At 28.5% G+C, this 24,715-nt stretch overlaps 1 protein-coding gene across 1 annotated transcript in view; it reads left to right on the forward strand.

Moving 5' to 3' along the window:
- Nucleotides 1–24,715, forward strand: part of sugct (succinyl-CoA:glutarate-CoA transferase) — a 195,971-nt gene that overhangs the window by 32,777 nt on the left and 138,479 nt on the right. The window contains exon 9 of the mRNA XM_073830794.1: nucleotides 1,126–1,221. Within this exon, the coding sequence (XP_073686895.1) occupies nucleotides 1,126–1,221 (96 nt within the window). The remainder of the gene's footprint in view (nucleotides 1–1,125; nucleotides 1,222–24,715) is intronic.

The raw sequence follows: 24,715 nt of genomic DNA on the forward strand, positions 1-24,715 counted from the left end.
ATTGTAATTTAATTTAATTTCATTTAATTAAATTTTTTTTTTTAAAAAGGCAGCTACTTTTTAAGGCATATATTTAGCTCCCCCTTTACTTAAAATTTCCAAATCATGCAGGTTGAAATTATGTAAAATAAAAATAAAAATAAATAAATAACACAATAGATTTAAAATATAATATAAAATAGAACTTCGAGAACTAGAAAAGTAAATAGAAATAAAAAAAAACTCATTTTTAAAAATGGTAAGCAAATACTTGTAGTATTACATTATATAGTAGTTATTTGACATGTGTAAAGTAATACAAGCTTTTAAATACAAAAAATACTGCTTTTTTTTTTTCTAAAGCCAAAAAGATCAGATCGTGCTGATACCCTGACCAAAAATGTGAGATCAAGTCCCACGCAAGGAATATTGATCCAGTTTCATTTTGTCTGATATACACAAATCCAGTTAACAGTAAGTCCAAGTGGATTGTTGCTTGCTCTTTTTCTGTTTCTACTCTCTCTAGCTCAGTTCAGGACCACTTACCGAAGAAGAAAGTTAAGAAACGTCACCGATATGATTTAATGTTGACCTACAAAATAATTTTTTGCTTGCATATGGTCAAAAATGAGATTGTTTCCAGCCGTTTAGACACAGAAACCAACGTTTCGGTAAACAAAAGCCTCAGCGTAAGACGTCATGGAAATAAAACAGCTGGAAAGTGAGGAATGGGTTCAGCTGAAGGTGTACGGCAGGACAGGCCGAGGAGGAAGGCCTTTCTCGTCCAGACTGTTAAATCATCACCGACGGCCTTTGATCTGACAAAATATTTCACCTCCCTTTAACATTCTCAGTGTCCTCGCAGTACATGGCTGCGCATTGCAAAATATTGTCTCAGCTGCGTGGCTTCTGATCTGGTGTCGTAAAAAAGCCAGGACCTTTTTTTAACAGCTTTATTTAAATGCTCATTGTTACAGTAAATCTGAAATGTTATGATTTTTTGTTTTGTTTTTGTTGGTTCGTTCAGTTGGAGGAAGTTTCTCACTAAAGTTCACTGAACTCGCAAAACAGCAGGGTGTAATGAGCTTTCTGACAGTTCTTAAGATTTCAAACGTTTTCTTTTTTCTCCTTCAATTTGTTCTACAGGTTGCTTGTTTAACTCACATTGCTGCCAACTACCTCAACGCTGGTATTGAGGCCAGACGATGGGGAACTGCCCACGGGAGCATTGTCCCTTATCAGGTACATCGAATGTCATTTCTAACTGTGTAGAGCTCTTTATACCTGTTATATCATAAGCTTAAATGCTTTTGAGTCTCCTCATTCTTTTCTGCCTATGATATCCCACAATGACAAGGGGCTGAAAGGAAAAAAAATAAATAAATAATTTAATTACATTTATTTGCAATATAATTTAATTAGATGCAATTTAATGTTAATTTAGTGTAATTTAATTTAATTTAGTTCAATGTAATTACATTTTTTAATTGAACTAATTTTATGCAATATAATAAAGTGTGATTTCATTTAATGCTATTTAATTTTCCATTGAATTATTATTTAAATTAAAATTTATTTTCACTAAAATAAATTGATTTCATTTTTAATTTTAATGTTTTTTAATATAAGGTTTAATTTATTTTTAATTCAATTTAAATAAGTTTTTAATTAAATTTTATGCAGTGTAATACAATATAATTTAATGCAATTTAATACAATGTAATTTAATGTTATTTTATTTTAATTTAACGCAATGTAATACAATGTAATTTAATGTTATTTTATTTAATCTATTTCAATTTTTTGCAATTTAATTTTTATTTTTAATGCAATTTAATGTATTTAAAATCAATTGAACATTAATTTACTGTTATTTGATAAACTTTATTAAATTGAATTATTTGAATTTTTTTTAATTTAACTGATTGTATTTTTTATTTAATTTAATTGTATGCAATATAATTAGGTGTGATTTAATTTAATGCTATTTATTTTCCATTTAATTCAGTTTAATGTTACTGAATTAAAATAAATTTTATTTTCAATAAAATAAAAATTATTTCATTTTTAATTTTAATGTTTTTATTTTGAATATATTTTTTAAATTAAATTCAAATAAGATTTTTATTTAATTTAAAGCAGTTTGTTTCTATATAATTTAATGCAGTTTAATTAAATGTAATTTAATGCTATTTTATTTTGTTTAATCTATTTAAATGTAATGCAATTAAAAAAATAATGCAATTCAATCCTATTTAAATTTAATTGAACATTAATTTACTGTAATTTGATTAAATTTATTTTATTTCATTTTTATTTAAATTTAAATGTATTTTATTTTTAATGTAACTTGTTTTATTTTTAATCTAATTTGATTAAGTTTTTTTAATTTAATGCAGCTTAACACAATATAATTTAATGCAATTTAATTCAATGTAATTTAATGTTATTTTATTTTAATTTAACGCAATGTAATACAATGTAATTTAATGTTATTTTATTTAATCTATTTCAATTTTTTGCAATTTAATTTTTATTTTTAATGCAATTTAATCTATTTAAAATCAGTTGAACATTAATTTACTGTTATTTGATAAAAAACTTTATTAAATTGAATTTATTTCAATTTAAGTTAATTTTTTTTATTTAACTGATTGTATTTTTTATTTAATTTAATTGTATGCAATATAATTAGGTGTGATTTAATTTAATGCTATTTATTTTCCATTTAATTCAGTTTAATGTTGCTGAATTAAAGTAAATTTATTTTCAATAAAATAAAAATTATTTCATTTTTAATTTTAATGTTTTTATTTTGAATATGCATTTTAAATTCAATTCAAATAAGATTTTAATTTAATTTAAAGCAGTTTGTTTCTATATAATTTAATGCAATTTAATTCAATGTAATTTAATGCTATTTTATTTTGTTTAATCTATTTAAATTTAATGCAATTAAAAAAATAATGCAATTCAATCCTATTTAAATTTAATTGAACATTAATTTACTGTAATTTGATTAAATTTCTTTTATTTCATTTTTATTTAAATGTAAATGTATTTTATTTTTAATGTAACTTGTTTTATTTTTAATCTAATTTGATTAAGTTTTTTAATTTAATGCAGCTTAATACAGTATAATTTAATGCAATTTAATTCAATGTAATTTAATGTCATTTTATTTTAATGTAACACAATGTAATACAATGTAATTTAATGTTATTTTATTTAATCTTTCAATTTTTTTGCAATTTAATTTTTATTTTTAATGCAATTTAATCTATTTAAAATCAGTTGAACATTAATTTACTGTTATTTGATTAAATTTCTTTTATTTCATTTTTATTTAAATTTAAATGTATTTCATTTTTAATGTAATTTGTTTTTTTTAATCTAATTTAAGTTTTTTAATTTAATGCAGCTTAATACAATATAATTGAATGCAATTTCATTCAATGTCATTTAATGTTTTCAATTTATTTAATGCAATTTAATGCTGTTTAATTCAATGTAATGTTAATGTATTGTAATTTAATATAATTTATTTTTATTTAAACTTAAGTTGATTTTATTTTTAATATAATTGGTTTTATTTTATTTTTTAATTTATTTAATTCAATTAAGTTTTTTAATTTTACGCAATTTAATACAATGGCATCTAATGTTAATTAATATAATTTATTTTAATGCAATGCAATTTAATTTTTTAATTATTGAATACAATTTAAAGCTGTTGAATTAATTTTAATTAAATGTTAATTTAGTCTAATTTAATTGTATTTCTTTTCTTTTATTTATTTTATTGTTTATTTTTATTTATTTTATTTGTAACTTAATTGGTATGATTACATTTTTAAATCAAGTCAATTAAGTTTTTAATTGAATGCAGTTTAATCCAATATAATTTATTGCAATTTAATGTTGTTTACTTTAATTACATTTATTTTTATTGAAATTTTAATTTAATTTAAATTAATTTTAAATAAATTTGAACTAAAAAAGTTAGACTAAGACTCCTGATCACTTTTTCTCAGGCCCTTATTGCTCATTTATGATCATATTTATTTGCCCTGATGAATCAACACATGGTTTGTTATGCCTGTCCTAGTCTAGTCCAGTCATATCTGTTACCACTCCTCTGCTGTGAGTAATGATGTTTGAGAAAGGACTGACCAGTGCATACAAACATTTGTTTGACCGGTGCATACGTTTGACCGGTGCATACAAACATACAAACCTTTGTTTGTTTTAGACAATTATTCATGAAAAGGGGTTTTTACAGATAATTTGATCAAATTTTTTCCGGATGACTGCTTCTCTGGAATCGATTGTCGCCGTTGTGCCAGACGCCTCTTTATCCGCTCTTAGAGGAAAACAGACTCACTTTTTGCAATGTTCATTTTACAGTTTATTTACCCAAGTGCTTAAGATTTAATGCTAATGAACTACGTTTACTTGTGTAAATATTTAATGGAGCTGCTTGCACTTGCATATGGCTATTGTCGATATTATTAGGCTCATTTGAGATGCAAAAGTATTCATACCTCTTAATTTTTTTTCACGTTTCATGTTGCTGCCTTATGTTAAACTGCTTTTTTCCACATCAATCTACACTCCAGCACCATAATGACAAAGCAGAAAACAGAATTATCACAACTTCATACATTTTTTTTTAAAAGTAAAAAGCCTGAAATAATACATTGCATAAATATTCATACCCTTAACTTAGTACTTAGTTGAAGCACCTTTACAGCATCAAGTCTTTTTGGGTATGATGCAACAAGATTTGTCCATCTGCATTTGGCAATTATCTGCCATTCTTCACCTCACCTCTTCACCTCTCAATCTCTGTCAGCTCGGATGGGGTCTGGAAGACATTTTCAGGTTTTTCTAGAAATGTTTGATTGGGTTCAAGCCCAGGCTGTGGCTGGGTCACTCAAGGACATCCACAGAGTTGTCGATAAGCCACTCTTGCTGTGTGCTTGAAGTCATTGTCCTGTTGGAAGGCGAACCTTCTGCCCAGTTCTGAGGTTCTGAATGCTCTGGACTGGGGTTTCATTAAGGCTATGTCTATATTTTGGTGAATTGAGCTTTACTTCTACTCTTGACGAGTTCCTCAGTCCTTGCCGCTGAAAAACAGCCCCACAGCATGAGGCTGCTACCAGCGCACTTTACTTTTGGGGGTTCATCAGACCAGAAAATATTGTTTCTCACAGTCTGAGGGTCCTTCATGTGCTTTTTTTTTTTTTTTTTTTTTCTGTTGCAAATTCCAAAATGTGTTTTCATGTGAGTTTGGCCACAGTTTGGTGGAGTGTTGCAGTAATGTTTGTCCTTCTGTAGCTTTCTCCTATCTCCACATACAGTGCCCTCCACTAATATTGGCACCCTTGGTAAATATGAGCAAAGGTGGCTGTGAAAATAAATCTGCATTGTTTATCCTTTAGATCTTTCATTCAAAAAATTCACAAAATTCTAGAAAAATAAATGTTTTTCTCTAGTTCACGTTGGCCACAATTATTGGCACCCCTATAAATTTGTCTAAGTGAAATAAAATTATAAGTATATTCCCAATAATATTACTTTTAATTTTGTAGCACACCAGGGTGGCTAGGAGTATAAAATTGTCCAGCCGTGACTTTCTGTTCCACAGGATTATAAATATGAGGAACACAAAAGCCCAAATTCCCTTAATCATACATCACAAGAAGCAAAACCAAAGAATGTAGTTCTGATGTGCAGAACAAGTGTGTTGAGCCTCACAAAATAGAAAGTGGCTGTAAGAAAAGAGCTAATGCATTGAAAATCCCCATTTCCACCATAATTAAGAAGTTCCAATCAACTAAAGATGTTACAAATCTGCCTGGAAGAGGACTATGTCTATATCATCCTAATGCACAGTGAGGAGGAGACTTTGAGGAGCCGAAGACTCTCCAAGGATCACAGCTGGAGAATTGCAGAGATTAGTTGAGTCTTGGGGTCAGAAAGGCTAAAATAAACTGATCAAACAGCCCCTACATCACCACATGTTGTTCCAGAGGGTTTCAAGAAAAATCTTCCTCGCTCACCAGAAACAAACTCCAGCATATTCATTTGTCAGACACGACTGGAACTTCAAACAGGACTGGCTTCTATAGTCAGATGAAACTAAAAAAATTGCTTTTTGGCAACAAACCCACCAGATGGGTACCCCATGCCCACGGTTAAAAATACTGCTGGGTCTTTAATGTTGTGGGATCTTGTTCAGATACATGGCATCATGGATTCTGTCAAATACCAATGGATAAAAAAATCTAAACCTGACTGCCTCTGTGGTCCATCAGGACAGTGATCCAAAACAAACATCAAGATCAACACAACAATGTGTCACGGAGCACAGAATGAAGCTTCTACCATAGCCGTCCCAGTTCCCTGTCCTGAACCCTGTAGAAACTGAAGAGAAGAAGCACCAACATGAAGCTGGGAATCCGAAGGATCTGGAGAGATTCTGTATGAAGGAATGGTCTCTGATCTCTGGTCAGGTGTTCTCCAAACTTATTAGACATTGTTAGAGAAAACTCAGTGCTGTTATTTTGGGAATGGAAGTTGAAATAATCGGGTGCCAATAATTGTGGCCAACCTGAACTAGAGAAAACCATTTATTTCATAATGAGATTTTCCCCCCAGTTTCCATGGTTTTATTTCAATGAAAGGTTAGAATTTTGTGAATTTTTTGAATGAAAGATCTAAAGGATAAACAATGCATTTATTTTCACAGCCACCTTTGCTCATATTTACCAAGGGTGTCAATTAGGGCTGTCCCCGAATAGTCGAAGATTCGATGCATCGATATGCGGAGCCTGATTCGACCACCGATCTCACAGTCGAATCTTCGCGGGTGAAACGAGCATCACACCATTTTGGCAATATAGGGGTGCTCAATGTCTAACTGCACACAGAACTACTAGATTTTGTACGGACATATTAAGTTATAAACAGCCTTAGATTATGATAATGCAGTAAAAACAAAAGTGAAAAGAAAGAAGCGTTCAATAAATATTTTTAACGTGTTTGTGAACAAATCCAACCACCCCTGTGACAGATTTAATTTTCACTTGCCCTGATCCATGATGAGATGAGGACGGCAGGGATTAGGCGGCGATCACACCGAACGCGTTTTTGCCGTTGGAGGCGCCTCTTTTGAATGGTTTTCTGTTGGCAGTGAGCGTTCTGCGCTCCGTTAATGCGTCCCCGGCGCCTCGCGTTTTTGCAGGAGCGCTCTGAGCGCCTGAAGTTGAAAAAAAATATCAACTCTGAGCGGAAAAACGCCCAACGTTATTCGCGTTCTTTCCCATTGTCCAATCTTTCGGGTCTTCGAAAGTTTACCGTCGCTTAAAAAGTCCGGAGACTGCAAGAAATAGAGGAGAAACCTTTGGTGTCTATCATGGGAAACCAGGGGCTGTATTATTTAGGGTTTCTGCTAATATGACAGTTTAATTAACAGCAAAAAACTAGATTTTAGAGCGTTCGCGCTATAATCCTTTGATTTGACTGACAGGACAGCTGTTTTGGTCGTTGCTTAGCAAAAAAGGCAGTGCTGTGCGCCTTGCGTTTTTAGAACTAAAAGACGCGTTCTGTCTTTTTATTTAAACCTAAATAAGTTTGTCTGTCAGTTTTGCAGTCAGGCAGGCAGTTTTGGTCGCTTTATTAAAAGTTGTTGCTGTGTGCAGTGTGTAAAATAAAATAAAAATTGTTTTACCCTCCTGCTGACTATAGTGTCGTGTCCCTCCTATCCCATTCACACACACACATAAGCCTAGATGATTCGACTATCGGTCGACTATAGAAAGATTCGAAAATTCTGATTCGACTATGAAAATTCATAGTCGGGGACAGCCCTAGTGTCAATATTAGTGGAGGGCACTGAATGATCATGGAGCTCAACTAGAGTGACCATCAGGATCTTGGTCACCACTCTAGACAAGGCCCTTCTCCATCAATTGTTCAGTTTGTCCAGGAGGCCAGCTCGAAGAAGAGTCTTAGTTGTTTCAGACTTCTTCCGTTAAGTTAACTGAGACTACATGCTTCTGTGAACCTTAAATGCAGAAGAATATTTCTGAATTCTTCCTCAAATCTGTGCCTTGATTTTATTTTTATTTTTTTTTTTACCTCAGGTCTTGGTTTTTGCTCTGATATGCATTTTCAGCTGTTAGACCTTTTATTAAACGTGTGTGCCTTTCCAAGTCATACCAATTTAATTGAATTTGCCACAGGTTAGCTTCGCTCGAAGTGTAGTAACATCTACAAGCAATATGAATGCTCCTAAGCTAAATTTCAACTGTCCTAGATAAGGGTATGAATACTTATGCAATGGAAAGTTGTTTTATTTTTAATACATTTGCAAAGAAGTTAAAAACCTTTTTTTTTTTGCTTTGCCATTATGGTGTACGGAGTGTAGATTGACATGGAATAAGTTATTTAAAACAGTTTAACATAATGCGGCAACATAAAATGTAAAAAAAAAAAAAAATGCAGGGGTATGAATACTTTTGCAAGGCACAGTATATAAGAGAAGAAGGAAGTGAAGAAGAGAAAACTGGCAACTCCCGTGTCTTATAATAGATCAGCAATCTATGTAAAAAGAGGAAAATATTATGTTCATGTTCTTTGTTGTCACTAAGGTGGATTATTTTGAAATATTGCTGCTGGTACATGAACATGAACAAGTAATCCAATTTGTTCCTTCTATTTTTAGTTTAATAAAAACATGATCTCCAAAATATGATTAAAATCACATATTCCGTATGAGATTATTCTGTCAGTGTGTTCACACATTAATCTCTCACATATAAAAAAAAAAAACCCAAAAAAACATTTCAAACATGAGCTGAGATGTTGCAACTGTGACTGTAAACTAAAGCCATTTTGTAGGTGAAGCAAAAAAGTATATAAACACAACAGAGACAGAAATTTGAGACTTTTTTATTAGTACTTTAATTTGCCAAGGATTAAATAAATTGATAAAATGTTTACATTTATAATGTTCAAAAAGATGTTCCTTTTCAAACTGTTTTAAACTTTATATTCCTTAAAGAAACTTAAAAACAAAATGTTTTCACAAATTGCGAAGCTTCACAACTGTTTTCAACATTGATGATATGTGACCCTGGACCACAAAACCAGTCATAAGGGTAATTTTTTTATTTTTTTATTGAGATTTATACATCATCCGAAAGCTGAATAAATAAGCTAAATGAAAGCTGATGGTATGGTTTGTTGGGATAGGACAAAAGTTGGCCAAGATACAACTATTTGAAAATGTGGAATCTGAGGGTGCAAAAAACAAAAAACAAAAACAAAAAACGAAATACTGAGAAAATAGCCTTTAAAGTTTAGCCTTTAAAAATACAAATATAACCATGTTACTTAAGACTGGTTTTGAGGTCCAGGGTTACATATAATAAATGTTTCTCAGCAATATGCAAATCAGCATATTAGAATAATTTCTGAAGGATCGTGTGACACTAAAGACTGCAGCAATGATGCTGAAATATCAGCTTTGATCACAGAAATAAATTACATGTGAAAAAATATTCAAATAGAACCTAGTTATTTTAAATTGTAAAAATATTTCACAATATTACTGTTTTTACTGTATTTTTTATATAAAATATAATATAAATATGTAATATAAAAACACAAGTACAGTAGTGCAAGTACAGTCTGTAAATGTAGTCAAGTGACTAGCGTCTTTTACAGTTGTTTGTTTTTTTGGCCTGATGTTCATTTCCCTTCTAGTGGTTCTGATTGGTGGATCCTCTCATCAAGATTATAGGCACTGTAGCTCTTCAAAGCCAGTTTGGCTGTTTTTTTTATTTATTTTTAATCAGACTGACATGTGGCATCTATACAGCCCAGTCCCGGCAATAAATCAACCACAACATTAACCGATCAAATGTGGCCATACAGGAATAAACTCAACATCTCCAGTCTTGTGGTCATAATATTAAAGAACAAAAAATCAGTTGGTCACAACAGTTTACGTGTTGGTTAAGACCAAAGACGGTCCCTAAATGGCTCTTCTGTTGTCACTCACAACAATTCATTTATTTTCACTTAAGTTTAATGAGCTACGGTCTTTCATGTTCCGACAGCTCTTCCGGAATAAACATCGGACCCCAGACGTTCATATCGCTTCGTATAGCACGTACGAAACAGGAAGAGCGAAGACAGCTTCTGCGTTAGTTGGCGCCTCTGGTCGGCAGATGTTCACAGTGTGACGTACGATGTCCTCCGTTTGATTTTTCTCACTTTTATTGACGAGGGGCGACCAGTGGAACGTCCCGAATGGCTAGGGTGTAGTTTCGTCCACAGCAGGACACTAAGAACAGAAGTCTTTTCTCAGAAAGTGCTTAAGGCACTATTGGCCCGCCACATGGACCAACACTCAGTAAAGAAATATTCGTCCTCTAGCTTTCCAGTAGTTTGACAGGCAACGCCTTGTTTCCTAACAAGTTTCCGACTGAAAGTTGAAAGGTTGGTCGCTCTGTCTTGAGAGCGTTTTGCAGAAAAGTGCTAGAAAAGAAGCAGAGGGAGCTTGTGAAGGTGTGTGGCGAAAGCCAAGATTTACGATGAACCTGGGTCTATCTTGTTTTAATTACCTTGTCGGTTTCAAAGAACTCCTAATCGCTCCCATATTCGTGTTGAGGTGCTGAGTGTTCGGCCTGTTGGCTGCTCGCAGTGCTATAAAGTTGTAGAGTTGTGTAACAAGGCCTCTGCACCATTTCAGGTGCAGATGCATTTATTATACATGGTGAATGTAAGAAGTGGCTACTCAGATCTGAATGTGATACGATGTAAAGAAAACTAGATTTGTACATTAACTCAAGTGGAAAGGTTTAGCATTACTGTGGGTCCTTTTCAAAATATAGCCAATAGTTCCAGCATTGAAGCCCATTCATTTCAGTGTTTCTCAAGCACACTTGCCAGAATGTTGAAGAAATTACTTCATTTACAAATAATATGTTTATCGTTAGACAATAGACCGTTTATTGCACTAAGATCAGTAAGTAAGTTCACTTCCAGCATACATTTCTTTCAGATACAGTGTTGTTTTCATCAACGATGACGATGACGAAATCATTTCGTTGACGGCACTTTTTTTCATGACGATAACGAGACGATGACGAGATAAAAATGGCTCGTTGATGACTAATACATGACGAGACGTGTGTGAGTTTTCGTTGACGAGACGAGAATAGACGAAAATGTTAGTGGGTGGTCCGTCAGACGTTTAAAATGCATGACATTTCCGCTTATTGTGCATGCCAATTAAAACTTAAAAAGTATCTGACGCTATGGCAAGCCGTTTTAGCATTCCATCCTCGTTTGTCTTTTATGTTCTAAAACATTCCTTCATTATTGTAATTATTGGTGAAAATCTGCTATTTTCAGAACTTATAAGTGACACTACCCAACAGCAAAATACTTACTGACCTACATTAATTTGTTAAAAGACTACTTTTTTCCCTTTTTTTTTTTTGACTAAAACTAGACTAAAACCTTTTTGACTTTTCGTCGACTAAAATTGGACTAAAACTATCACATATAGAAGTGACTAAAATTTGACTAAAACTAAGAAGCATTTTAGTCCAAAAGACTAAGACTAAGACTAAATCTAAGATGGTTGTCAAAAACAACACTGTTCAGATATTACCGATGATCACTGCGTTTGTCTTAGCGATTGCGGTATCTTCCTGTTAGCAATTAAGTTACAGATTGTCTATAAGCTTTTTTTATGAATGTGCAATGTTGCCAGATATTGCTATGAAAAACAAGCAATTACAAAAAGAAAGAAAAAGATATCAGAAAGAATAAGTTCAAAGCTTGTGTTATGTAAATAAGATTAATATATCACTAACACTAACGTTCAACTTTACACTTTATAAACGTATATATATTTTTTAATATTTAATTGTTTAAAAGGTACTCTCTTGTAACTGCGAAGGAGTATGAGACCATATTAACGCTGTCTTTTTATCACTCCTTACAATAAAATGTGATTGTAAAAATTAAGGTTAGTTATCAATGCACAGTCAATGCACATTGTGTTAAAAATTACTAGAAATTGCTGCAAATATTGTGAAACCACTGTCTGTTCTGATTAAACCCATTCAAACATACTGACAGCACAAGTTGTTTGGAACTATTGAGTTCACGTTGCACGTTTCTCAACGGCTCTGGTTTTGTTTTGCATTTTGTTTTATTTTATTTTCCTTTATCTCATACATCACAGATGACTTTAATAAAATATTATATTTATTTATTTCAAGCATTTATTTATTTGTTTATCTATTTATTTACAGAACAAGCATTAGTGCACATTCGTATAAGCAAGCAGAAAATTGCCATTAATACAAAAAGAAAAAAAAGATTAAAAAAAAGATGTTTGTCTCTTTTAAAATTTTATTTTGAGAATTTATTATTGATGCTGCTACCCCTTCTTTTTTGGGGAAATAAAGGGGAAAAACTAATGTTTTCATGATAAGTTATAATGTAGATGTTATAATAATAATAACAATAATAATAATAATAATGTCAAATACTTTGCTAGCTTTTATGTACTTTAAAAAAAAAGTTCAAAGCTGGCACAAAAGGTACAAAAGCTAAAAGGTATGTCTTTGTACCTTATTTACCCCTGTATTACTACTTTAAAAGTATGTATTAGTACCTAAAGTGTATATGTTAGTACTATTTGAAAGGGTATCGACCCATTTTTTTGGGATCAATTTCAAAGACTTACACTGCCATTCAAAAATTTGGGATCAGTATATGGCTGCATTTATTTGATCAAAACTACAGAAAAAAAGCAGTAATATTGTGAAATATTATTACAGTTTAAAATAAGGTTTTTCTATTTTAATATATTTTAAAGTGTAATTTATTCCTGTTTTCATCAACCATTACTCCAGTCTTCAGTGTCACACGATCCTTCAGAAATCATTGTAATATGCTGGGTTATTACTTTTATTATCAATGTTGGAAATATTTGTGCTTCTTAATATTTTTTGGAACCTGTGATTGATTTTTCAGGATTCTTTGATGAATAAAAAGTAAAAAAACAAACAAACAGCATTTATGCAAAATAGATATTTTTATTTTAAAATTTTGAACAATATATGCCTTTGCTATCACTTTTTTATTTTATTTTTTGCAATTTACCACATCCTTGGTGAATAAACGTATTAATTTCTTAAAAAAAGACTTATCAACATTGATAATAAATCAGCGTATTAGAATGATTTCTTAAGGATCATCAATTTAAGTGACACTGAAGACTGGAGTAATGATGCTGAAAATTCAGCTTTGCATCACTGGAATAAATTACATTTTAAAATATATTCACATAGAAGACAGTTATTTTACATTGAAATAATATTTCACAATATTACTGTGATAATAAGTCAAAAAAATTTTGAAAATAAAGTCAAAATTACAAAATTAATGTCTAAATATTTTAAGAAAAGAGTCAAAATTACGAGAATAGTTATTTTGAGAATAAAGCAAAAATTATGAGAATTAAGTCTAAATATTTTCAGAATTAAGTCAAAATATGAAAAAAAATCTAAATATTTTAAGAATAGCCTCAGAATTACGAGAGTAAAGTCTAAATATTTTGAGAATGAAGTCAAAATTATGCAAATAAACTCTAAATATTTTGAGAAGAAAGTAAAAATTACAAAAAGTTGAAACATTTTAAGAATAAAGCAAAAATTACGGGGAAAAAAGTCAAAATAAAGTCAAAATATTTTGAGAGTGAAGCCAAAAAAATAGATTCTGAAATTCAGCTTTGTATCACAGGAATAAATTACATTTTAAAATATATTCACATAGAAGACAGTTATTTTACATTGAAATAATATTTCACAATATTACTGTGATAATAAGTCTAAATATTTTCAGAATAAAGTTGAAATTAGGAGAATAAAGTCGAAATATTTTGAGAATAAAGTCGAAATATTTTGAGAATAAAGTCAAAATTATAAGAATAAAGTCAAATATTTTGAAAATAAAGAAAAATTATTAGAATTAATTTCATAATTAAGTCAAAATATGAAAATAAAGTCTAAATATTTTGAGAATGAAGCCAAAATTATGAGAATAAAGTTGACATATCTTGAGAATAAAGTCAAAATTACAAAAAATAAAGTAAAATATTTTAAGAATAAAGCAAAAATTATGAGAATAAAGTTGAAATAAAGTTGACATATTTTGAGAATGAAGCCAACATTATGAGAATAAAGTAGAAATTATTTGAGAATGAGGTCAAAATGATGAGAATTAAGTCTAAATATTTTCAGAATTAACCCTTAAAGACCTAGAACATTTTTGGGGCACCTGAGGCACCTGTATATTTCTTTGTTTTTTCAGTCCTATTCTAGCAGTCAGCATCAATTGTCATATATCATTATAAACATAAGAACTTGAACTTTATGTCTAGCTAATTTAAAATTACAAATTTCCTTTTGTTTTCTCTAAAAATTAGTGAATTTCCAGAATTTTAGGAAAAAACGCTACCAACAATTGGGTGTTTTTTACTGTGTACTCAAACAAAAACTTCTGAAGTTTGGATTTTTTTCTTTAAAAATTTGTATTTAGGTGTTTTACACTTCCAAATAAAATTTTGTTTATATATAACATTCCCCAAGCAAGTTATAGCCAATTATTACAATATTATTTAGGCGCTTTTCAGTGAAAAACAGGCCCATTTCGTTTATTGACAATATAGACCTGTCCAAAAACGTTTCAGGAGTAAAGTCATCGCAGAAACAGTGTTAAATAATAGCAAAACACAGTAAAAATAATTTACTTTTTCAGATAAATATATTCTTAATCCAAAAGATGAACAATAAACACAAATAGTGTAGAAAGTAGCACAAGAAAAATTGCACAAATTGTCTTGTGCAACAAAAAAATAAACAATCCAAATTATTCACAAACTACACACAAAATGAGAGAGAAATATACAGAGTGCAACCGAAAAAATAGTACAAATAATCTTTAAAAACTATATAATAGTCACATAATATAACAACCAAATAGATGGATCTGCTGGCTGTAGTCTGCGTCGGAATCTATTTTACCGGGACATCGCCTAGTGACCGAAAACCCACATTCCAGTGCTTTATCCGATATCTACTGCTGTTTCATCCTTGTTTTTGGTTTGTTTTACGTCAAAGGGCTCTGTCGTGAGTATTTCTGTACATTTTCAAAGAATGCTGTCATGCAAATGTGTTATTTTGCGTTTGTTTTCATGCACGCAAGACGCACTTTGCTTTCACTTTGCGTCTGTTCAGATCTGCAAAGAAACATACTAATTGGTGGTTCAAAAGACCAAAACCTATGTTTATTGGTTGAATAGATGACAGTTTGAACCAATCGGGGCACAGGGGTGGGACTAAGCATCAACAATCGTTCCTGTTTGGCTCAGAGGACCAAAACGTATTGATTTCATCTGACGAATCAGTGCTGAGGAAATGTGATGACGTAATCACGCTTACCACGGAGCCTCTGAATATCCAAATGAGACAAATGCGATATCATTGAAAAGAGTAGACTCTGTACTTTACGAGACTTTTTAAAGCATTCAAATTGGATTAGCGGTTCAAAAGTTATTAAACATTTAAGAACAATAGTTATTTTTAGCCGCCGGCGGCTGTCTCGGTCTTTGAGGGTTAAGTCAAATATGAAAAATAAAGATTAAATATTTTAGGAATGAAGCCAAAATTATGAGTGTAAAGTTGACATATTTTGAGAATTAAGTCAAAATTACGAGAATAAAGTTAAAAAAATTGAGAATAAAGTAAAAATTACAAGAATAGAGTAGAAATATTTTGAAAATACAGCAAAAATTATGAGAATTAAGTCTAAATATTTTCAGAATTAAGTCAAAATATGAAAATAAAGTCTAAATATTTTGAGAATAAAGTCAAAATTATGAAAATAAAGTTGAAATATTTAGAGAATGAAGCATAAAATTCAGCTTTGCATCACTGAAATAAATTGCATTTTTAAAATATATTCACAGTTATTTTACATTTAAATAATATTTCACAATATTACAGTTCATTTCTGGATTTCTGATCAAATACATGCAGCCTTGATGAGCATAAGAAACTTAAAAAAAACAAAAAAAACATAAAAAATCGTACTGATTCCAAGTTTCTAGGGTGTTGGAGTTGCTAAGACATTGCTAAATGATTGCTTACTGACCCATGTCAAAGTTTCCCTATTAAAATGGTAAGTCTAATCACTTTAGAAAAGTATTATTACACCTCTCCTCAAGCCTCACAGTTTGAGTTCATGTTTCGGGTGAGTTATGCATCACAGTTTTATACTTACTATAAATCAGTTTACATATCACACTAGTAACACTGAGGCTTTCCCCGATAGACCTGACGTCCCACCGCTGCTTTTCTGTGGCGTGTGTTTCATTCAGGATATTGAGTTTCACCTCAGCAAACATGGTACCTTAGTGTCTAGGCTGTATGCCAAATCTCATTAGTACCTCACGAGCGCTATCAGGCAGAAACGCTTATTAAGTGCAGATTTGTTTCTGCGCTGGCTCATCTGGTGACACAGGTCCTCGTTGACCTGCGCGCGCTGGACTCTTTGCCTGACGTGACTTATCAACTCACTCTAAGGGTAAATGAAAGTATGTTGTGAGGTCAGGGCGAGTCCCATCTGGAGATACCCGTGAGGTTAATGCGTACAGATGGAATAAAGTCAATGCATTCAAATCTGCTTATAAATGTGCACGCTTCGTTTATGTATACGCCAATCCAACATCACTGGATTAAGATCATGCTGACATGTATTAAAGTTACGCTTCATTCGAAAATGAAAATTCTGACGTCATTTACTCATTCTGGAGTTTCTTTCATATGTTGAACACAAAAGATGATGTTTTGTGTTCAAAACAGTTGCTGGGGGCCATTGACTTCTTGAGCTGGGGAAAAAATACTACGGAAGTCAATGGGTGCCGTCAGCTGTTTGGTTACTAACATTCTTTAAAATATCTTCTTTTGTATTCTGCAGAAGAAAGAAACTCATACAAGTTTAAATATTTTGAGAAAGACGTCGAAATTATGTGAAAGAAGTCGAAATTACGAGAATAAAGTCTAAATATTTTGATAAAAAAAGTCAGAAGTACAAGAATAAGGTCGAAATATTTTGAAAATTTAAGTAAAAATGACGAGAATAAAGTAGAAATATTTTGAAAATAAAGCAAAAATTATGATCATTTTTAGTTTTATTTTCAATTTTCAGTTTCTTTCATATGTTGAACATAAAAGATGATATTTTTTTTGTGTTCAAAATAGTTTCCGGTAGCCATTGACTTCTTAGCTGGGGAAAAAAATATAGAATTAAGCCTAAATATTTTCAGAATTAAGTCAAAATATGAAAATAAAGTCTAAATATTTTGATAATAAAGCAAAAATTATGAGAATTAAGTCTAAATATTTCAGAATTAAGTCAAAATATGAAAATAAAGTCTACATATTTTGATAATAAAGCAAAAATTATGAGAATTAAGTCTAAATATTTCAGAATTAAGTCAAAATATGAAAATAAAGTCTAAATATTTTGAGAAAGCCGTCGAAATTATGTGAAAGAAGTCGAAATTACGAGAATAAAGTCTAAATATTTCGAGAATAAAGTCAAAATTACGAGAATAAAGTAGAAATATTTTGAAAATTAAGTAAAAATTACGAGAATAAAGTTTAAATATTTTGAGAAAAAAGTCAGAAGTACAAGAATAAGGTCGAAATATTTTGAGAATAAAGTCGAAATATTTTGAAAATTAAGTAAAAATTGCGAGAATAAAGTCTAAATATTTTGAGAATAAAGTAAAAATTACGAGAATAAAGTCTAAATATTTTGAAAATAAAGCAAAAATTATGATCATTTTTAGTTTCATTTTCAATTTTCAGTTTCTTTCATATGTTGAACACAAAAGATGATATTTTGTGTTCAAAATAGTTTCCGGTAGCCATTGACTTCTTAGCTGGGGAAAAAATATAGAATTAAGTCTAAATATTTCAGAATTAAGTCAAAATATGAAAATAAGGTCTAAATATTTCGAGAAAGCCGTCGAAATTATGTGAAAGAAGTCGAAATTACGAGAATAAAGTCTAAATATTTCGAGAATAAAGTCAAAATTACGAGAATAAAGTAGAAATATTTTGAGAATAAAGTAAAAATTACGAGAATAAAGTCTAAATATTTTGAAAATAAAGCAAAAATTATGATCATTTTTAGTTTCATTTTCAATTTTCAGTTTCTTTCATATGTTGAACACAAAAGATGATATTTTTTTGTGTTCAAAATAGTTTCCGGTAGCCATTGACTTCTTAGCTGGGGAAAAAATATAGAATTAAGCCTAAATATTTTCAGAATTAAGTCAAAATATGAAAATAAAGTCTAAATATTTTGATAATAAAGCAAAAATTATGAGAATTAAGTAGAAATATTTGAAAATAAAGCAAAAATTATGAGAATTAAGTCTAAATATTTTGAGAAAGCCGTCGAAATTGTGAAAGAAGTCGAAATTACGAGAATAAAGTAGAAATATTTTGAAAATTAAGTAAAAATTACGAGAATAAAGTCAAAATATTTTGAAAATAAAGCAAAAATTATGATCATTTTTAGTTTCATTTTCAATTTTCAGTTTCTTTCATATGTTGAACACAAAAGATGATATTTTTTTGTGTTCAAAATAGTTTCCGGTAGCCATTGACTTCTTAGCTGGGGAAAAAATATAGAATTAAGCCTAAATATTTTCAGAATTAAGTCAAAATATGAAAATAAAGTCTAAATATTTTGAGAATGAAGCCAAAATTACGAGAATAAAGTAGAAATATTTGAAAATAAAGCAAAAATTATGAGAATTAAGTCTAAATATTTCAGAATTAAGTCAAAATATGAAAATAAAGTCTAAATATTTCGAGAAAGCCGTCGAAATTATGTGAAAGAAGTCGAAATTACGAGAATAAAGTCTAAATATTTCGAGAATAAAGTCAAAATTACGAGAATAAAGTAGAAATATTTTGAGAATAAAGTCAAAATTACGAGAATAAAGTCTAAATATTTCGAGAATAAAGTCAAAATTACGAGAATAAAGTAGAAATATTTTGAGAATAAAGTAAAAATTACGAGAATAAAGTCAAAATATTTTGAAAATAAAGCAAAAATTATGATCATTTTTAGTTTCATTTTCAATTTTCAGTTTCTTTCATATGTTGAACACAAAAGATGATATTTTTTTGTGTTCAAAATAGTTTCCGGTAGCCATTGACTTCTTAGCTGGGGAAAAAATATAGAATTAAGCCTAAATATTTTCAGAATTAAGTCAAAATATGAAAATAAAGTCTAAATATTTTGAGAATGAAGCCAAAATTACGAGAATAAAGTAGAAATATTTGAAAATAAAGCAAAAATTATGAGAATTAAGTCTAAATATTTCAGAATTAAGTCAAAATATGAAAATAAAGTCTAAATATTTTGATAATAAAGCAAAAATTATGAGAATTAAGTAGAAATATTTGAAAATAAAGCAAAAATTATGAAAAATACTAGGAAAAAATACTATGGAAGTCAATGGGTGCTGTCAACTCTTTGGTTACTAACATTCTTTAAAATATCTTTAAAAATTTTTTTTTTTTTTTTGACATATTAAAGTCAAATGTTTTTACAGAGGGGATTTTGGGTATCTAATTTTGTCCCTCCATAATTCAGAAAAAAACTTTGTATTGAAACAATGCAAGCAGTGTATTTTTTTTTTACCATTTTTGGGGAATAAAAAGTCGTGTAAAATCAAGCAAATTATATATGAACAAATCCCTCTGTAAAAACCTTTATAATATAGAGAGGAATAAAAATGTAAAGTTTGGTGTGTGTGAGTGCTACTGAAGTGGAGATGTATGGCTCAGTGTAGGAGAAAAACGCATTTTGAGAAAACAGGCTTTAAAAAAATATGTAGTGTAATTGAAATCTATTGACACAAATAGATAAAGTGCTATAAAAGAAACACTTAACAGTGTATTTTGGGTGTTTTCTTTCCACTAGTCTGAAAAAACATTTTATAAAACACCAAAAAGCTGTGTTTTTGCATGCAGTGTCATAATTTTATGGTTTTGCATTATTTATAAAGGTGATATTTCACACTATTTCTGAGGTGAACAAATAATTTTATAGTCAAAAGTTTATTAAAATGGTCATGATTAAGGAGTAGTAAAGGATAACTTTAGCATTTCTACTACAAAAAAAGAAAAAAACAATGCTATAAACGTCTGATCCCATTATTTCCAATGGTCTCTTTAATATGTGTCTTTGTTGGTTTCCTTGCTGTTTCCAAGAAAAAAAAGCCCCTTAAGCTGAAGAGGTTTGACACAGTTACAGCAGAGAAGCTTGTAATTCCCGTCAGAGTTCATTGGAGAGACAACACTAGTCTCTGTTTAACTCCACTGAGGATGATCTGTTTTGTCATTAAACAAGACCTTGGAAAAACAGAATTTCAGCATTCATTCTTATCATTTTAGAGTCTTATTAAAACAGAGCAGTTTGTTTATTTAGGTAAATAAACTCAGGGAACGCATTGTGATATTTGTTTGTTCATGGAAAATTGAAAACACAAATATTGTGCAATATTGTAATACAATACAAAATTGAAAAAAAAAAAAAATTTTAGGACTTTTCAACATTTGTGTAGCAATTATTGAACACATTTACTGAAATCAATGTTATTGCTTTTTATTCTCTCTCTTTTTTTAAAAATCTGGTCGGAAATCATAAAATTAATGTTATTTTTCTATTAAAAAGTATTAAAAATATACTAACTTATACATTGCGCATATACTTAATAATTAAAATTACAAAAAATTATATAAAAGTCTGTATTTTCAATATAAAGTAAATATTTTCCAGATAATATTTTAATTAAAAATACATTTTTGTATTATGAAAATGAACTCTTTTTAATATGGCATTTAATTTTTAACATAGTAGTGTTATTTTAGTGTCATTGAGATACTGTTATAGTTTTTATTAATATTTTTATGTGTTTTAATAAAGTTTTATGTGTATATTTTGTTATCATTTTTAATGTTTTGTGTTTTTGTCATTTATTTTTCCAACAGCGTTTTGGTGCCACATATAAAAAAAAAATAAAATAAAATAAAAAAAAAAGATTACGAGATTAAAGTCTAAATATTAGTAGTAAGTAGTAATATTTTGAGAATAAAATCATACTATTTTGAGAATAAAGTCATAATATTTTGAGAATAAAATCATAATATTTTGAGAATAAAATCATAATATTTCGAAAATAAAATCATAATATTTCGAAAATAAAATCATAATATTTTGAGAATAAAATCATAATATTTTGAGAATAAAGTCGTAATATTTTGAGAATAAAGTTGTAATATTTTGAGAATAAAGTCACAATATTTTGAGAATAAAGTCACAATATTTTGAGAATAAAGTCGTAATATTTTGAGAATAAAATCATACTATTTTGAGAATAAAATCATAATATTTTGAGAATAAAGTCGTAATATTTTGAGAATAAAATCATACTATTTTGAGAATAAAGTCATAATATTTTGAGAATAAAATCATAATATTTCGAAAATAAAATCATAATATTTTGAGAATAAAATCGTAATATTTTGAGAATAAAGTTGTAATATTTTGAGAATAAAGTCACAATATTTTGAGAATAAAGTCGTACTATTTTGGTACTAAAGTAGTAATATTTTGAGAATAAAATCATATGTTGAGAATAAAATCATAATATTTTGAGAATAAAGACGTAATGTTTTGAGAGTAAAATCATAATATTTTGAGAATAAAGACATAATGTTTTGAGAGTAAAATCATAATATTTTGAGAATAAAGTCGTAATGTTTTGAGAATAAAGTCGTAATGTTTTGAGAATAAAATCATATGTTGAAAATAAAGACGTAATGTTTTGAAAATAAAGTAGTTATATTTTGAGAATAAAATCATAATATTTTGAGAATAAAGACGTAATGTTTTGAGAATAAAATCATAATATTTTGAGAATAAAGACGTAATGTTTTGAGAATAAAGTCGTAATGTTTTGAGAATAAAGTCGTAATGTTTTGAGAATAAAGTCGTAATGTTTTGAGAATAAAGTCGTAATGTTTTGAGAGTAAAACCATAATATTTTGAGAATAAAATCATAATATTTTGAGGATAAAATAATATTTTGAGAATAAAGACGTAATGTTTTGAGAATAAAATCATAATATTTTGAGAATAAAGACGTAATGTTTTGAGAATAAAGTCGTAATGTTTTGAGAATAAAATCATAATATTTGGAGAATAAAATCATAATATTTTGAGAATAAAGACGTAATGTTTTGAGAATAAAATCATAATATTTTGAGAATAAAGACGTAATGTTTTGAGAATAAAGTCGTAATGTTTTGAGAATAAAGTCGTAATGTTTTGAGAGTAAAACCATAATATTTTGAGAATAAAATCATAATATTTTGAGGATAAAGTAGTAATATTTTGAAAAAAAATCATAATATTTTGAGAATAAAGTCGTAATATTTTGAAAATAAAATCGTAATATTTGGAGAATAAAATCATAATATTTTGAGAATAAAGTGGTAATATTTTGAAAATAAAATCGTAATATTTGGAGAATAAAATCATAATATTTTGAGAATAAAGTCGTAATGTTTTGAAAATAAAATCGTAATATTTGGAGAATAAAATCATAATATTTTGAGAATAAAGTCGTAATATTTTGAAAATAAAATAGTAATATTTGGAGAATAAAATCATAATATTTTGAGAATAAAGTCGTAATATTTTGAGAATAAAGTCGTAATGTTTTGAGAATAAAGTCACAATATTTTGAGAATAAAGTCGTAATGTTTTGATAATAAAGTTGTAATGTTTTGAAAATAAAGTAGTTATATTTTGAGAATAAAATCATAATATTTTGAGAATAAAGACGTAATGTTTTGAGAATAAAGTCGTAATGTTTTGAGAATAAAGTCGTAATGTTTTGAGAATAAAACCATAATATTTTGAGGATAAAGTCGTAATATTTTCGAGAATAAATTCATAATATTTTGAGAATAAAATCATAATATTTTGAGGATAAAGTCGTAATATTTTCGAGAATAAAATCATAATATTTTGAGAATAAAGACAATGTTTTGAGAATAAAATCATAATATTTTGAGGATAAAGTCGTAATATTTTGAGAATAAAATCATAATATTTTGAGGATAAAGTCGTAATATTTTCGAGAATAAATTCATAATATTTTGAGAATAAAATCATAATATTTTGAGGATAAAGTCGTAATATTTTCGAGAATAAAATCATAATATTTTGAGAATAAAGACAATGTTTTGAGAATAAAATCATAATATTTTGAGGATAAAGTCGTAATATTTTGAGAATAAAATCATAATATTTTGAGGATAAAGTTGTAATATTTTCGAGAATAAAATCATAATATTTTGAGAATAAAGACGTAATGTTTTGAGAATAAAATCATAATATTTTGAGAATAAAGACGTAATGTTTTGAGAATAAAATCATAATATTTTGAGAATAAAGTCGTAATATTTTGAGAATAAAATCATAATATTGAAATCAATGTTATTGCTTTTTATTCTCTCTCTTTTTTTAAAAATCTGGTCGGAAATCATAAAATTAATGTTATTTTTCTATTAAAAAGTATTAAAAGTATACTAACTTATACATTGCGCATATACTTAATAATTAAAATTACAAAAAATTATATAAAAGTCTGTATTTTCAATATAAAGTAAATATTTTCCAGATAATATTTTAATTAAAAATACATTTTTGTATTATGAAAATGAACTCTTTTTAATATGGCATTTAATTTTTAACATAGTAGTGTTATTTTAGTGTCATTGAGATACTGTTATAGTTTTTATTAATATTTTTATGTGTTTTAATAAAGTTTTATGTGTATATTTTGTTATCATTTTTAATGTTTTGTGTTTTTGTCATTTATTTTTCCAACAGCGTTTTGGTGCCACATATATAAAAAAAAAAAAAAATAAAATAAAAAAAAAAGATTACGAGATTAAAGTCTAAATATTAGTAGTAAGTAGTAATATTTTGAGAATAAAATCATACTATTTTGAGAATAAAGTCATAATATTTTGAGAATAAAATCATAATATTTTGAGAATAAAATCATAATATTTCGAAAATAAAATCATAATATTTTGAGAATAAAATCATAATATTTTGAGAATAAAGTCGTAATATTTTGAGAATAAAGTTGTAATATTTTGAGAATAAAGTCACAATATTTTGAGAATAAAGTCACAATATTTTGAGAATAAAGTCGTAATATTTTGAGAATAAAATCATACTATTTTGAGAATAAAATCATAATATTTTGAGAATAAAGTCGTAATATTTTGAGAATAAAATCATACTATTTTGAGAATAAAGTCATAATATTTTGAGAATAAAATCATAATATTTTGAGAATAAAATCATAATATTTCGAAAATAAAATCATAATATTTTGAGAATAAAATCGTAATATTTTGAGAATAAAGTTGTAATATTTTGAGAATAAAGTCACAATATTTTGAGAATAAAGTCGTACTATTTTGGTACTAAAGTAGTAATATTTTGAGAATAAAATCATATGTTGAGAATA

This window comes from Garra rufa, chromosome 24 (genome assembly GCF_049309525.1).
Source record: "Garra rufa chromosome 24, GarRuf1.0, whole genome shotgun sequence".
Classification (NCBI taxonomy): Eukaryota; Metazoa; Chordata; class Actinopteri; order Cypriniformes; family Cyprinidae; genus Garra; species Garra rufa.